This window comes from Saccoglossus kowalevskii, chromosome 16 (assembly GCF_978046115.1).
Source record: "Saccoglossus kowalevskii chromosome 16, keSacKowa6.1, whole genome shotgun sequence".
Classification (NCBI taxonomy): Eukaryota; Metazoa; Hemichordata; class Enteropneusta; family Harrimaniidae; genus Saccoglossus; species Saccoglossus kowalevskii.
The window spans coordinates 31601830-31617964 of NC_140656.1; the positions used below are offsets into that span (position 1 = coordinate 31601830).

General features: G+C 37.6%; 4 protein-coding genes across 4 annotated transcripts; all 4 read right to left on the reverse strand.

Moving 5' to 3' along the window:
- Nucleotides 1-623: 623 nt before the first annotated feature.
- LOC144361521 (sodium-dependent glucose transporter 1A-like) lies at nucleotides 624-5935 on the reverse strand. The gene is made up of 4 exons (XM_078013499.2): nucleotides 5746-5935; nucleotides 3697-3927; nucleotides 2625-2910; nucleotides 624-2291 (listed from the first exon to the last, which is right to left on the reverse strand). The coding sequence occupies exons 2-4, from the start codon at nucleotides 3886-3888 to the stop codon at nucleotides 1054-1056; spliced, it is 1716 nt and encodes a 571-aa protein (XP_077869625.2). The 5' UTR covers nucleotides 3889-3927; nucleotides 5746-5935; the 3' UTR covers nucleotides 624-1053.
- Nucleotides 5936-6963: 1028 nt separating this feature from the next.
- LOC102800918 (uncharacterized) lies at nucleotides 6964-7905 on the reverse strand. The gene has a single exon (XM_006814346.2). The coding sequence runs from the start codon at nucleotides 7903-7905 to the stop codon at nucleotides 6964-6966; it is 942 nt and encodes a 313-aa protein (XP_006814409.2).
- Nucleotides 7906-7951: 46 nt separating this feature from the next.
- On the reverse strand, nucleotides 7952-10129 carry LOC146733830 (uncharacterized). The gene has a single exon (XM_085490990.1). It carries the CDS (start codon nucleotides 10127-10129, stop codon nucleotides 7952-7954), a length of 2178 nt encoding a protein of 725 aa, XP_085347116.1.
- A 294-nt stretch (nucleotides 10130-10423) lies between these two features.
- Nucleotides 10424-12091, reverse strand: LOC146733831 (uncharacterized). The gene has a single exon (XM_085490991.1). It carries the CDS (start codon nucleotides 12089-12091, stop codon nucleotides 10424-10426), a length of 1668 nt encoding a protein of 555 aa, XP_085347117.1.
- Nucleotides 12092-16135: the final 4044 nt, after the last annotated feature.

A 16135-nucleotide genomic window follows, 5' to 3' on the forward strand; every position in this document is an offset into this window, starting at 1 on the left:
AGAGCATGACAAACGTGATTCAAACACTGGTATGTAGCTTTATCAATATGCTATCAAAATCGACAGACTAGTCAAATATTAATGACAGATTGGTATAAACATGTCTGTTAAAACACTTGACAGTATAGCAAATACGCCATATGAAATCAAATTATATTATATCGACAGCTACGTGTATTCATTTTTAATTATTGCATATCACTGAATTCTCATATGCAACTAAAGAAAGACGGGTAATCGTGACCCTATTTGCGTGTTCATGTATCATACGCATGGCTAGCGACCGTATTGAGTACAAAGTCTCGAACCGATGGTTGTTGTGCGAAATGGAACAAGAGCAACATTAGCAGACTATACGTCACGTTATAATGACGATGAGAGAATGCTTAATTATAATCCTATATTGAATACGTTTTATAATCAGCTGGATCAGCTTGGTGACTGCTGTTGTAGGGCGTTTAAGTTACGATTATATCGTCTTAAAGGACACACTAGAAGTCATATTGCCTTAAAGGACACACTGGAAGTTAAAGTCGAAAATAAGTGAGGTGTCCCCGTATACTGCATTCACTCGAAGCGATGTTTATGGTTGTATGTTTAACTTGTTTATGTACTGGAATATATTTAACATACTCAAAAACAATATTTTATTTAGTGTACTGTTCGACAATACTAATGCACTTGCCTTTCAAATATAATTCATCACGTGACTACCCATAATTCGATAAATAATTAAAAGTATGTATCGGGTTGTCTTGGGGTTGTTACAGTCACGTGATTAATTTCATTGGTAAAGAATAAATACAGAATTGAAACATGGCAGTTTGTAAATATAATTGTGTTAATTTCGGTAGTAACACCGTGTCTATAAATAATATTAAGCTGATAAGTAATACTTTGAGGTGTCTTCGTGACAAGTTCTTCCCATCTACTGTTTTAAATATTATTATACTAACGATCATCAAGATCCGCACCAGACGTTGTTAACATGTACCCGTAAAATTCACAATAAGGTAAGATTGTTATTAATTCTGTCGTAGGCCCACGGTATATTTACAATTCAATTCCTGTGCACTCGGGCATACTGGCATATCTTTTGCCGTGACATTTACTAATAACCACCATTATAATATACACCACAAACATGGCTACAGATAAAGCAAGTATCATATATGCCAGCACAAATACATCGTATGATTTAATTAGCTTGCCAAGTATTGGCGCTAAAGTAACAGAAGCTGCCGATGTACTGAGAAAAAACATTGCCGTAGCTTTACCGTTCACTTTAATATACTGTTCCGCCCACGATATTGTAGATGGGAAAACTGAAGCCATAAATATCCCTAACAGTGCAGTTCCAATCCATACAGCTGCTAAACTGCTTTTTCCGAACACAGCGAACACTGTAGCTGACATGCAAAGCCCAATTACGTCAATGATAACCATTTTGTTAGGTGACAGTACCATGGCGATAAAAATGGCTAAGCCCCGGGATGCTGCAAAACATCCCCAAAAGAGTGAATTCAGCAAGCTTGCAGTTATTGTTGTAAATTTCATTCCCGAACCCAAGGCATAAGTGTATATAAATCCACTAAAAAGACTTTCCTGGCCGGAATACATAAAGAAAAACACCACAAGTAAAGAAATTAGAATATACCGAAAATTTGTATCTTCATTGAGCACAGCAGTATGTTGAGTAGTTTTTGTTTTATGTATAATTAATTTCTGAGGTCCAGCGCAGAATAGTAACAAGAAAAACATTGATACGATTATATCATACACTGCTACAATAGTGTATGGAATCCACAGTAATGAACTATATTCCTCGCGTGGCGTACTAACAGTGGCATTCACAATGCGGTCAATATAATTCAAATGTTGATTTTGAAATGTCGTCATGGTGTCGTATGTGGAAATGATGTAATTTTGGTCATAGTCCACATCTTCTCTGAATATAGTATTATTCTCTGTTCCTCTGAAGTGTTGGTATGTGATGGTAGCATTTGTCGCCCCTTCCATCAATTCGTTGTTCATAGAAACGTACACATTTACACCAGGAGGTGTTGAGAAAACGCCAGGCATACGATCAGCCGTAATAACTGATACAAATGTTGCAGGAGAATAAGTAGTGATGTTTGTGTCTTTAGTCGTAGATACCATGCTAATAGGCAATAAAAACGGACCACAGAAAAGAGGAGCAACAGTGGCACCAAGGGCAAACGAAAAGTGAAGAGCTTGCATGTAAGAAATAGAATCATTCGCCCACAAATTGATGCACACCACGTTTCCACCTAAGAAAAGAAGTAACAATTCCACAATATAATGACAAATTGTTAGAATTATATACTCAGTATAATATTAGTATTTCTATTGTACGTTTCCCAAAATAACTGTTAACATTTAACTATGTCTACAATTTCGCATGTTTATTTTCAAAACAATTACTCATTTTATTTCTAAACACTTTTTCCAAAAAAACAACGTATCATTGCAGTTGGTTGTGCTTTCGATTTATGTATACATGAAATTTGCTCAAAGTGTTAATAGCCCCCAAATTTGGTATTTTAATCAATGTATTTTGTTATATAATTCGTATCATTAAACCTATACATTTGTATACTCACCTGCATCTAATATGCCTTCAGCGATTCCAAGGATAATACAGTTTACAGTTAGTGCAGCCAGTGAATTACACCACGGAATAGTGAAGATAAAAGCTGCCATGCCAATAAGCGAGACTCCAAGGATAAACTGATTCTCATATTTATCTATACAGAATCCTCCAATAAGACAGCCAAAGACGTATCCCAAACTACCTAATGTGAAAACTAGGGATATCTTGTCGATTTCAACACCCACTTGATGTTGTAGATCAGGTAGACTTGGTCCCATCAATGAGCATGTAATTCCCTGTAGAAATATATTTATCATGATCACTTGTGGTTTCCATCCCACTCTATGGTATTTGAAACTTGCAGTTTGCAAGAAGTTCAATATGTTTGGTTTGTACTTGATAATAGTAGGAGAGTGACTACCGCTTGGGTAAGATTATTTTTGCATTCCTGAACATTTTTGCATTCAAGAACAGAAAAATGTACTTTATTGTATCCTAGCAACCCTATTAGTTTACCCTTTAAGTGAAAACACTACGATAAAGTGTTTCCGTTTTCGACTCGACATTGTGGAATTCTTTCGTTTTTTGGAAGAGAAAACCCTGAAAAAAAACCTGATTTTAACAAGATATTTCAGAAATTTATATTGAGAATAATTCATAACGAAATGTATTCCCTAAGCACCCATAAATCATTTTCATAATAACCGATTAAAAAAGAATATTACAGAAACAGATAATTTGCTATATATCTTTTATTTGTTTTGAATTATGACTGAAAGAAGCTGTATGAAATTACAAACTATTTAGTGTGTTCAGCAGCTCATGTATGAACAATAATTTTAATAAATATGATTTTACTCGGGACAAATATGGTATTTTTCTGAATAAAAACGAAAGAATTTCACAATGTCGAAAACGGAAAGTCTTTATCACAGTGTTTAAAGTGATTTTCCAATATGGTAGGTCCTACACCTACTCAAGGCTTGTTTGTCTAACCACGGAATGCAATATCATGCCGCCTTTCCACCAATGTATTGGGACGTGGGTGTAAAATTATCTTTTAACAAGTATGTATGACTCACCAAACCAAAAAATGCAAATAGCAGTGCAGTTGTTTTGAGCAGTCGATGGTGTCTTATTGGTTGATGTTCCGAGTATCGTCTCTGTGTAGTTTCGTTTATTTTCACATTATCAAAGTCATTGTTCCCAATAATCTCAATTTCGTCATCTTGTTCAATTGGAGAATATGTCACAACATCATTGCGCTCATCCATGGTGCAATGACAGACGTGTTGTCGGCATGTGCTGGATAGCTGTCCAATAAAAAAGGGTAAAACCAGAAATTAAAATAATTAATGAATGATAATATATCGTAGATATAGTTATACTACAAAATGAGTATTGACAAATCAGGTACCTAACAACCGTAACCATGCCATAGCAATCTGTTAATAGCATGATTGTTTGTTAGCTCCACTGTCATCTTAAACTTGTTTTAGTCTATAACAGTACACAATACGTTTCGGCCGGCCGGTGGGGTCATGTGAAAGAATAAATGTAATATTAAGATATCGTAGATATAGTTACACTACTAAATGTATATTGACATTGATGATTAGTGTTAGATGGGCGTGTCTATGACAACACAAATAAGAACAATTATAAGCATAATTTCTTTCAACTTGTCTCTGGTGTCAGTTGAAATTTGTTTTAGTCCACAACAAAACAGGAAAGTCTCATTACTATGCATAAATATATAGTTAATATTCTTACAAAGTGGACATTGGCAACATTGATGATGTGTCCCTAGCAACCATGACCATGCCCAACCAGTGCAAGCATTATATATTCAATCCTATTTTAGCTCCTCTATTAGCATAACGAAAATATCTGGTAAAGAATTCAATTAACATTAAGAAGTATTCACATACATATCTATTAATCTAGACTCAATATAGGAATTTAAACAAAATACAATGGACATATAACAATATATATGGAACAAAGTACATTTACACACATACAATGTATACAGTAGTACTGAAATGAATGTGCTACGCGAAGGAAATGATCTGTCTCTGATCTTTCACAACATTTAATGTACGAACGATATGTGGACATCGAGTTTGAGATCAAGATGATATTAGGTATTTGCAAAAGAGTGAGCATATCCTGCCCTACCAGTATATAACCATTTTCGCTGTTAAAAAAGACACATAAGCTTCCAGATACATTGTATTCTGTTTGATTGCGTAAAGCAGTATGCCAAAGCACAATCAACAGTCATAGTGATGTCACATCATTACAATAGCTATACACTAGGATCACAACATGTTTACGCAATACACTTGGCGGTAAAATCAGTGAAGGCATTATATATGAATGTCAATACATGACAGGTGTATCGAAACAGACAACCATCCACCTAGCTGTACATGTGATACCAATTTGAGTGAAACGTTAAGGTCAACATAAAACATATGCCATTGATGATATTAAACATCCACAATAGAAGCGAGGTCAGGTCATAGTACAGCGTGCTGTGTACTCAGTGACACAGTTTGTAATGTCGTAGTGGACAAGGCAGCAACAGGGAAAAACTAGTTAAATTTAAAAACTTATCTGTGTTTCAGACATTCTTTAAAAAATACTAAGCACGTTACTATAACAACTTATTAATCAACGGAAAGCTCAGATATAGTCGAATACGGAGGTGCATATGACATACCAATGGTTGTCTAAGGATTAACTGACGGCCAACTTGAATTTCGTAGGTGAAAAGTCTGAAGGTGGTATTACGCTGTACGGCTCGACATTCATTCCGTGTTTCGTGACAATGTACAAAAAAAACCTGCGCCTCGTTTTTTGCATATACTTTAGTTTGTCGGTAGAATATCTGTAGTTATTTATTCGTATATAGAAAAGTATACACACCATTATGTGTTACATAGACAATAGACACGACACACACTGGCTGGATACAACTCTATCACTGACGTGCACTATATTATGATAATGAAATCTATGCGTGACACAGCTGTTCACAAGTACCACAACTTGTTACAGTGTGGATAAATCGCTACGGAGAGCTCATTATATTATTAAACTTGACCATTAATGTGAATACTGACCTGATTTTTGAAATCGCCAACAGGTGCGGGTAAACACGAAGATTAACTACGGTGGTCACGTGATAGAAATGGAGTGAAGGTCAAGTCAATAATTATACTAGATAGGTGGATACTATTCACATCGTATTTGGGCATATTCGTAATGCTGGTACTATGCCGTGACGTACAATGTTGGCTTGTTCCGGTTCCGGTAATAGTTAAGGGATGGGACATTATTTCTGCCGGGGGTAACAACGCTAGAATTAAAAGGAACAAAGAGTCTTCTAACACATCCAACCCAGTCGGAGTTACATCCAATCAATATAAATGTGAAGGACAAGGGAGAAGTTGATATGTAGTAAGCAAATTGTAGCGTCTATAAACCCATATTCCAGAGCCCTGTGTCTTCTACTGGTAGCTCATGAAAATGTCTATAGATACATATGCCGATTAGCTGGGTCACTCCGTCGTCAATGCGTCTTCCTCACAATAATGAAACAAATGTCCGTAATGATTGATGACAATTTATTTCCTTTAAGTATAGCTCAGTACAACCAAACTTTGCAATGAAGTACGAGTACACATATGATGAACGATTGACGTATTTGTAGATCTTCCCAAGCACAATCGACCTCAGTATAGTCGTATTTCGGTAGTTTCTGTGTTCATTGAACACGATTTGACGTAAAAGTATTTGAAGATCAATAACTTTACCAGCTCTCAGGCAGCAGATAGCGTCTGTGAGTTCGTTATCTACTACCTCCAAAACAAAGTAATAAATGTAACTCGAACTGTAGGTGGCGCTATACCGTCAGCTAACAAAAGGCACATTTAAGTGAAATAGAAGATAGAGCTATAGAGCCTAAAATAACATTTCGGTGACAATGACTAAGTAAAAATAATAAAGCAGAACTTTGGCCATAACATTCCGGCCCCTTAATTGTGAAGATCCTGTCGTAACAATTACACAAAACTTTATAAATGCCAAATTCTAAAATTCTTCTAAACTAAGGTGTTTCTATGGGTTAGCATCAAGTCCCACAAATAGTAAGCCATGCACAAGCAGAAAAGTGACATCAACAATGCATCCCATGTACGCGAACCACGCAGACACGCCGCAATCATGCTCACGGTAGGCAATACACATACCATCCAACCCAATAACTACAAAGCCGGCCATCGAATTCAGATACTTTATGGCAGTGGCTTAATTGGAATTGTCAGAGACACCTTCTACATCTACATGTACTTCCAAAAGTAAGCACAGTTTGCGTGTCGCAATAAAACATTGGCCTTGATCTTCACTTTTCCCATTCGCACTAGACCTTTCCGGTCCTTCATTATCTCAATAACTTTGCCCATTGGCCATGCATTCCTTGGGACGGAATTATCTGCAATCAAGACAATGTCTCCTATGGCAAGATTCCTTTTAGGTTGTAACCATTTTTGTCTTTCTTGAAGCAGCGGCAAGTATTCCCTCAACCATCTTTTCCAAAACATATCCGCCAGATACTGAACTTGGTGCCATCTACGTCTTGCGTAGATATCATTTCTATCAAAGACTCCAGGTGGTAAGTTTTGGTAAGATTGAAGCAACAATAAGTGGTTAAGTGTCAAGGCTTCTAAGTCATTGGGATCTTCGGATACTGTTGAAATAGGACGTCCATTTATTATGGACTCAACCTCGCAAAGGAGTGTCTGGAGTGCCTCGTCATACAGGTGAATTGTTTGCTCCTTAAAGAGGGAAAACAAAATTTTCCTTATGGTTCTGATTTGCCTTTCCCATATTCCTCCAAAATGAGAGCCAGCTGGCGGATTAAATTTCCAGTCTATGTCTACCTGGTGGAGTGCACTACTAATCTTTGTATGGTTCCACCTATAGATTTCTGCCTGCAGTTCATGCTTTGCACCAACAAGATTTGTACCGTTATCTGACCGAACGGATTTGACATTGCCCCAACTAGCTTTAAATCTTCTAAAGGCATTAATGCAGGAGTCTGTATCCAGTGAATGAGCAATTTCCAAATGAACTGCTCGAGAGGCCATACATGTAAATATTACTCCATATCTTTTGACTGTACCACGGCCCCGTTTGACTTCAAGTGGTCCGAAGTAGTCGACACCAGTGTGAGTAAAAGGTGGGTGATCTGGTGTTATCCGCTCTATAGGCAAGTCTGCCATCTTCTGCTCACCCACTTTAGCTCTGTAACTTCGACAGGTAACACAGTTAGACACTATCTTTCTGACCATTGCATTGGCACACATGCTGGCATTGAATATAAGCCACAATACATTTTTCTGCGCTTCTCAAATTATCTATTGTAAGATATACTTCATTTACTGCTTTCTTTGCATTCAACATTGCTGCCATCTTTAGCTTTCTCATCTGTTCATTCACCATTTTGTCTCTCTCTTCTGGATCCATTTCATCTTTACTTAAGGCTTGTTTGTACTCTTTACATTTAGCAACCCATCTTTGCAGGTTACATTTGGCCATCAAAATCCATGCAACTGTTTTCTTCAGTTTCATCCAACTGGAGAAACGTGCAAAGAGTCCATCAATTTCTGTCTCTGGTCCTTGCCCTTTGAGAATCGCAGAGTTAGCTTCTCTTTTAACCTCAGGATCCCCATCAATGATCGTCATAGGTATTGCATTACATTTAGGCCATTCTAATTCAGGTCTCCAAAGAAAGTCTGGACCATTTCGCCATCTCTCTCTACGTATGGAGTCATTCACCTTGAGACCTCTGGAAGCGTCATCTGCTGGGTTGGACTTTGTGTCCACGTACCTCCATTGTGACATCTGAGAGCCCTCTCTAATGGTGTTAACACGATTAGCTACAAAGGTATGAAAGCGGGTACTTTCATTTGCACAGTAGCGAATGACGGACATGCTGTCTGTCCAGAAGAATGTTTCACTGAATTTGAAGTCTAGCTCTCTCTGTATCATTCTATTCATGCATACTGAAATAGTGGCTGCAGACAGTTCCATGCGAGGGATAGTTACTTTCTTCAGCGGTGCAACCCTAGACTTACCAACCAAGAGGGCACAATGAATCTTTCCTATCTCATTTACTAGGCATAGATATGACACAGTGTCATAGCCAAGCTCGCTGGCATCCGAGAAGTTGTGGATCTGGCAGGACATTATCTTACCAAAACTTGCAGGCTTGAAACACCTTGGTACCGAGATTGTCTTCAGCTGTGGCAGGTCTGCTACCCATCTGTGCCATTTCTGCAGGTCTTTAGGTCCAATATCATCATCCCACCCAATACCACGATGACACAAGTTTTGTAGGATGATCTTGCCAGGTAATACAAAAGGAGCAGCTAGTCCTATAGGATCGTAAATAGAGCTTATTACTGACAATATACCTCGTCTTGTAGATGGACGCTCTTGAATGTCTATCCCAAATCCTAGCGTATCAGATTCAACATTCCAATACACACCAAGAGCATGCTGGGTGGGGAGATCATCATAACTCAAATTCAACTGCTTCACATTTTTAGCTTGACTGTCTACAGGAATTGATTTCAAGACCGTATGACTGTTGGTAATCCACTTGGTTAAGTTGAATCCTCCTTTGCGGCAGATACTTATCAGGTCTTGTACAACGGATATTGCCTTAGTCTCGGTATCACAGGATTTGAGGCAGTTATCTACGTAAAAGTTCTTTAGAACAGTATCAATGATTTCCGGCTTGAATTCATCCTTATTAGCTGTAGCAGTCTTGCGTAGCGCTGTATTCAAACAGCTTGGTGATGATACTGCACCAAATAAATGAACCATCATTTTATATACTTCAGGTTTTCTATCAAGTTCGCCATTTGGCCACCAATAAAAACGCAGACAGTCGCTGTCATGTATTGGGACCTTTACTTGATGAAACATAGCCTCTACGTCTGCCATAAGGGCTACTGGTTCTTGCCTGAACCGCAAGAGAACACCAAGTAGGTTGTTAGTCAGATCAGGTCCTTGTAGTAACAAGTCATTTAAGGATACACCGCACCATTTCGCAGAACAATCAAAGACTACTCGTATCTTGTCTGGTTTCTTAGGGTGGTATACCCCAAGGTGAGGTATATACCAGACTCTACCGTCATCTCTATCAAGCACCTCCTGCGGAACCTGAACAGCATAATGCTTTTGAATAATATCCGACATAAACTTTGTGTAGTCAGCATGAAACTTGGATTCTTTCCTTATTCTCTTTTCAAGTCCTTTAAGTCTCTGCATGGCATAGTCTTTATTATTAGGTAGCCTTGCATCGTCCTTACGAAATGGCAAACCAATCTCATAGTGTCCATCCACATAGCGCATAGAGCTATCTACTTTCTCAATAAACGCTTTGTCCTCTTGAGAGTGTTCTCTCCTATCGTTGATAGAGTGTTCTGGAAAGTCCATGTTGATAGAACTTCTGACCAATTTATCTAACTACCTCAGTTCCTCTATCTCTTGTATGGCAATGATTTCAGCTTTATTGACAGTCAAACTATTTTGAACTGTGTCAATCTTATTGTCACCTTCACCACGGACAACATTCCATGCCACCCATCCCAAGAGAGTTCTTGAAGCATGAGGACTCCCACGTGGTCCTGTCAATATTTCTAGTGGAGTATATGCATCGGGTACTCCATTTCCAATAAGTAATCCCACATCCGCGTTCACCTTAGGCAGATCCAGGGCACGCATATGTGGCTATTTAGTAACATCTTCTGTAGTAGGCATGTGGTGGCGCGAAACAGGCATTTTGTGTTTAGTGTAGACTTTTGGTAGCTTCACTGTGTTTTCACCATCTAAATCACTCACTTCAAGGCCTTTGAGAATATAGGTGCTCATAGTATGAGGGACACCCATCGTGTCAAGAGTAATCTTTGCTCTATCACCATTTACTCCCAATTTTCGCATTATGTCTTCAGTGCAAAAGGATACACTACTGCCCGGGTCAAGGAAAGCATATGTTTCCAAGGCTATACCACTATTCTTAGCCTTTACCAATACTGGGATTATTGCCATAGTACACTCACTGTTACCGGCCCCTGTTTGACCACTCAATTCTTTGTTCACATTTACACATGCGGTAGTGGCTTTCTGGTTGCAATATTTATTTGGCAATATGTCTTCTGTTTGTTGACAACTCCGTCTGTAATTATCATCATGTAAGATAGTGGGGTGACGTCCTTTACACTGTATGCATACTGCCTTAGAGCGACAATTCTTGCTTTGATGTCCTGGCTTTAAACAGCCAAAACAAACTCCTTTATTTCTTAAGAAATTTAACTTGACATCACGAGATTCTTTTGTCAAGTTATCGCATTTATCCATAACATGACTGGCACTTTTGCAATAAGCACACGGTTTCTCAAATACTACATGTATCTTAGTGTACTGGCCAGTGACTCTTGTCTCATTCTGAGCTTGGTCTCCTACTGAACCACCTTGAATTGGTCCACCGCATTCAGCTTTGGTCTCTGGTTTAACATTTGTCACATCTGTTGCAAAGCTTCCCCTTGTTTTCTTAGATTGTGTCCGTATCTTTGAGCCTTTACCTGAATTGCTTTCATCATGCAAAGCCTTCCTTCCATATAATGGGTCGTTTGCCTGTTCAGATTCGGCTTTCACAAAGTCCACCAATTTTTTGAAAGTGACTGGCTTCCCATTCTGCCTAGCATCATATACTCGGCTTCTCCATTTCCTGTGAAGATAGTATGGAAGCTTACCAACAAGTACTTTCATGTGGTCATGATATTCCATTGACTGCATGGCTTCAATGCTTTGTGTTGCGTACTCGCACTCACGCAGAAATATGGCAAACTCATCAAGTGCTTTAGCATCGTCTGCTTTGATAACTGGCCAGTTTTTTGCCTTTTCTAGATATGCGCTAGCAATCATTTGTACATCACCATACCTTCTCTCAAGCTCTTTACATGCGGCTGGATATCCTTGTTCTGCATCGAGATAACTGTAACCTGTTACTATCTTGTTTGCCTCCCCATGTGTGTACTGCTCGAGGTAGTTCATTTTCTCTTCAATGTCATCAGTAATCAATCCTATTCTAGCATTAAACTGGCGAACAAATTTTTTATATTCTATACAGTTGCCTCCAAATTTCTTGATGTCAGACTGTGGCTTTTTCAATTCTTTCACCACTGCCAGAATACCTTCGTTAGACGACCGACTACCTGCAGCAGAGGGCCCATAGCTAGCATCACCCACGCGCTCAAAACCGCAATGCAACCCACGCGCATCGCACACACAGGTCCCAACGACATCATCATCAATATGTGCAGGAAGTACTGCAGCCGGACTCAATACTGGCCCAATATTACACTCTCCTAAACTAGTGTCCCTATTAGAACTAAACATATTATCAACAACCCCAATATACCTAGGTGTTTTATACATACGGTTTGACTGCCATCATGATAGCAGAACTTTGGCCATAACACAAATGTTATTCAAAGTTTGAGAAAACTTACACATTGAAAATATATTGATCTGAGTAACTCTTTGATGCATGTAGATTACACAAAATGTGATACGACTTGGCCAACTTGAAATTATTATTGATTGGGTACTTATAGTACTCCAATTTTGACATAAAATTGATATCCATTGAGTCTATTGTTTTCCGAAAACGGGGACTTATGGATTGACCTTTGTGCGTTCGTACATTCTTCGTGCGTCCGTGTGTCAGTGCATCCGTGCGTGCGTGCGTCCGGACTTGTATCTTAGACATGCCTGGACGATCTGATTCAAGATGGCCGAATGGTCGCTATTTTTGTGCTAAAAAAATCACCAAAATCAAGCATTTAAGGATTCATTTTGTTCAAACTAGGTACATACGATGGACATTATGGGACCTTGATGCACATCATTTTATTATTTAGATTTGATTTAAAATGACCGTCTGGCGGCCATTTTGTTACAATGAATGCATGGCACTACCATATCTCTGCCATACTTTGACTGATTATGTCATTTTATATATTCATTATATATCATGACATAGATATACTGGTTTGACTATCTGATTCAAAATGGCCAAATGGCAGCTATTGTTGTGCTAAAAAATCATCAAAAATCAAGCATTTCTGGCATTCCAGAACTGGATATGGCGTTTATGGGTGGATTTTGTTCAAACTTAGTACAAACATATAAGATTATGGGTACTTGATGCACGTCGTTTTATTTTTCAGATTGGAATTTAAAATGGCTGACTGGCGGCCATTTTGTTTAAATGATTGCGCTTCTAAAGCCATATCTCCGATATGCTTTGACTGATTATGTTCAAATTTTATATATTCGTTTTACATCATGTTATAGATATATGGATGTATTCAAAATGGCCGACTGGTGGCCATTTTGTTTTTATTAATGCTGTTCCAGAGCAATATTTCGCAATATGGACATGTACTCGTTTGACGATCAGATAGAAGATGATTCATTTTAATGTTAAAAAATCATCATAATCAAGCATGATCTTCTTGATCCTTACTTCTGACATGTTTATTTTCCAACTATATTACTATAAACAAAACTATATATCTTAAATTTGATAACTGTGTTGGGACTGTGTTGGTATTGTCTTCATAGATAGTGTTTTTGTCGATATTTTTACATAGCTCCATTCAGTGGGAATATAAGTATAAATATCAACGCAAAGATAGATGTATTAAGTAGGGAACAGCAAAAAGAGAGTGTTGTTTTTTTCAAATTAAGATTTAAAACCTACATCAGTTCAGTCAAAGGAAATTGCGAACATTTTTTTTGATGTAAAGTCACTCCTCAAAACTAATAAACACCTGTCTGTTGGGTGTGTTTATATTCCTTCTGAAAACTATTCAATCTGAACAAATACTGATATAGACTTATTCCAAAATGTACACCATATTATATATTTGGCGATTACAAGGCAAGTATTGGGGAAACAACCAAGGATTACTTTTCAACACAGATCTCAAGTCAAAAGTGCGGTGTTAAGTATTGATGCTGATTTTTAAAAAGCGGCTTGCAGCTTACTTGTCATTGTTGTACCACGCTGCTGTTCTATTTATTTATTTTATCTTTTTATCGAATTCGGTACCACTTCCAAAATATATAGTGTAGGAAAATCTACCATTCACGGTTCAGACGTCAGAGCGAATCAATAAATTTCACCATGACTATTACTAATACTACTAATCAGATTTTACTCACAATTCGACTTTGGCCAAAAGCGCCCTGTATAGATCAATTATGGATCAAAATATTGAAAATGTTGCCCCTCCGCAAAATTGAAAATTGTAGATCTGTCCCTGTAATGAATAAATGCGTCCTTGTAATCTTGGTTCTGATTTATAACTGTGATTCTATTATTTTTTTAATGTAATATGAGACACATTCGTTGAAATTTTGTACATAAAACTCAATTAAAAACGCGACAGTTGTTGAGTGATCAGACCATATACTCCATAACTGACAACATAGTCACTGTGCCAAGATACCGTTCGTTGCAGGGTATTCCACGAAGTCTATTACAGAATATAGCTCATGTCAAAGCTGTAGGACATTCCACAAAGTCTATTAAAGAATATAACTCATGTCAAAGCTGTAGGACATTCCACAAAGTCTATTACAGAATATATCTCACGTCAAAGCTGTGGGACATTCCACAAAGTCTATTACAGAATATATCTCATGTCGAAGCTGTAGGACATTCTAAAAAGTCTATTACAGAATATTGCTCATGTCGAAGCTGTAGGACATTCCACAAAGTCTATTAAAGAATATAACTCATGTCAAAGCTGTAGGACATTCCACAGATTCTATTAAAGAATATAGCTCATGTCGAAGCTGTAGGACATTCCACAAATTCTATTAAAAAATATAGCTCACCTCAAAGCTGTGGGACATTCCACAAAGTCTATTAAAGAATATAGCTCATGTTGAAGCTGTGGGACATTCCACAAAGTCTATTAAAGGATATATCTCATGTCAAAGCTGTAGGACATTCCACAAAGTCTATTAAAGAATATAGCTCATGTCAAAGCTGTAGGACATTCCACAAAGTCTATTACAGAATATAGCTCATGTCAAAGCTGTAGGACATTCTACAAAGTCTATTACAGAATATATCTGATGTCAAAGCTGTAGGACATTCCACAAAGTCTATTAAAGAATATAACTCATGTCGAAGCTGTGGGACATTCCACAAAGTCTATTAAAGAATATATCTCACGTCAAAGCTGTAGGACATTCTACAAAGTCTATTAAAGAATATAGCTTATGTCAAAGCTGTAGGACATTCCACAAAGTCTATTACAGAATATATCTCATGTCAAAGCTGTGGGACATTCCACAAAGTCTATCAAAGAATATATCTCGCGTCAAAGCTGTAGGACATTCCACAAAGTCTATTAAAGAATATAGCTCATGTCAAAGCTGTAGGACATTCCACAAAGTCTATTACAGAATATATCTCATGTCAAAGCTGTAGGACATTCCACAAAGTCTATTAAAGAATATAACTCATGTCGAAGCTGTGGGACATTCCACAAAGTCTATTAAAGAATATATCTCACGTCAAAGCTGTGGGACATTCCACAAAGTCTATTAAAGAATATATCTCACGTCAAAGCTGTAGGACATTCCACAAAGTCTATTACAGAATATATCTCACGTCAAAGATGTAGGACATTCCACAAAGTCTATTAAAGAATATAGCTCATGTCAAAGCTGTGGGACATTCCACAAAGTCTATTACAGAATATATCTCATGTCAAAGCTGTGGGACATTCCACAAAGTCTATTACAGAATATATCTCACGTCAAAGCTGTAGGACATTCCACAAAGTCTATTACAGAATATATCTCATGTCAAAGCTGTGGGACATTCCACAAAGTCTATTAAAGAATATATCTCATGTCAAAGCTGTAGGACATTCCACAAAGTCTATTAAAGAATATAACTCGCGTTAAAGCTGTAGGACATTCCACAAAGTCTATTACAGAATATATCTCATGTCAAAGCTGTAGGACATTCCACAAAGTCTATTAAAGAATATAACTCATGTCGAAGCTGTGGGACATTCCACAAAGTCTATTAAAGAATATATCTCACGTCAAAGCTGTAGGACATTCTACAAAGTCTATTAAAGAATATAGCTTATGTCAAAGCTGTAGGACATTCCACAAAGTCTATTACAGAATATATCTCATGTCAAAGCTGTGGGACATTCCACAAAGTCTATCAAAGAATATATCTCGCGTCAAAGCTGTAGGACATTCCACAAAGTCTATTAAAGAATATAGCTCATGTCAAAGCTGTAGGACATTCCACAAAGTCTATTACAGAATATATCTCATGTCAAAGCTGTAGGACATTCCACAAAGTCTATTAAAGAATATAACTCATGTCAAAGCTGTAGG

Excerpts from the sequence above, each read along its gene's own strand:
- LOC146733830 (XM_085490990.1), bottom strand. The coding sequence starts at position 10,129 with ATGGACTTTCCAGAACACTCTATCAACGATAGGAGAGAACACTCTCAA.
- LOC144361521 (XM_078013499.2), bottom strand. The coding sequence starts at position 3,888 with ATGGATGAGCGCAATGATGTTGTGACATATTCTCCAATTGAACAAGAT. Across the intron at positions 2,911-3,696 it reads TATTTGCATTTTTTGGTTTG|GGAATTACATGCTCATTGAT; the intron begins GTGAGTCATACA and ends ATATTTCTACAG. Across the intron at positions 2,292-2,624 it reads TGAAGGCATATTAGATGCAG|GTGGAAACGTGGTGTGCATC; the intron begins GTGAGTATACAA and ends TTCTTTTCTTAG.
- LOC102800918 (XM_006814346.2), bottom strand. The coding sequence starts at position 7,905 with ATGGCAGACTTGCCTATAGAGCGGATAACACCAGATCACCCACCTTTT.
- LOC146733831 (XM_085490991.1), bottom strand. The coding sequence starts at position 12,091 with ATGTTTAGTTCTAATAGGGACACTAGTTTAGGAGAGTGTAATATTGGG.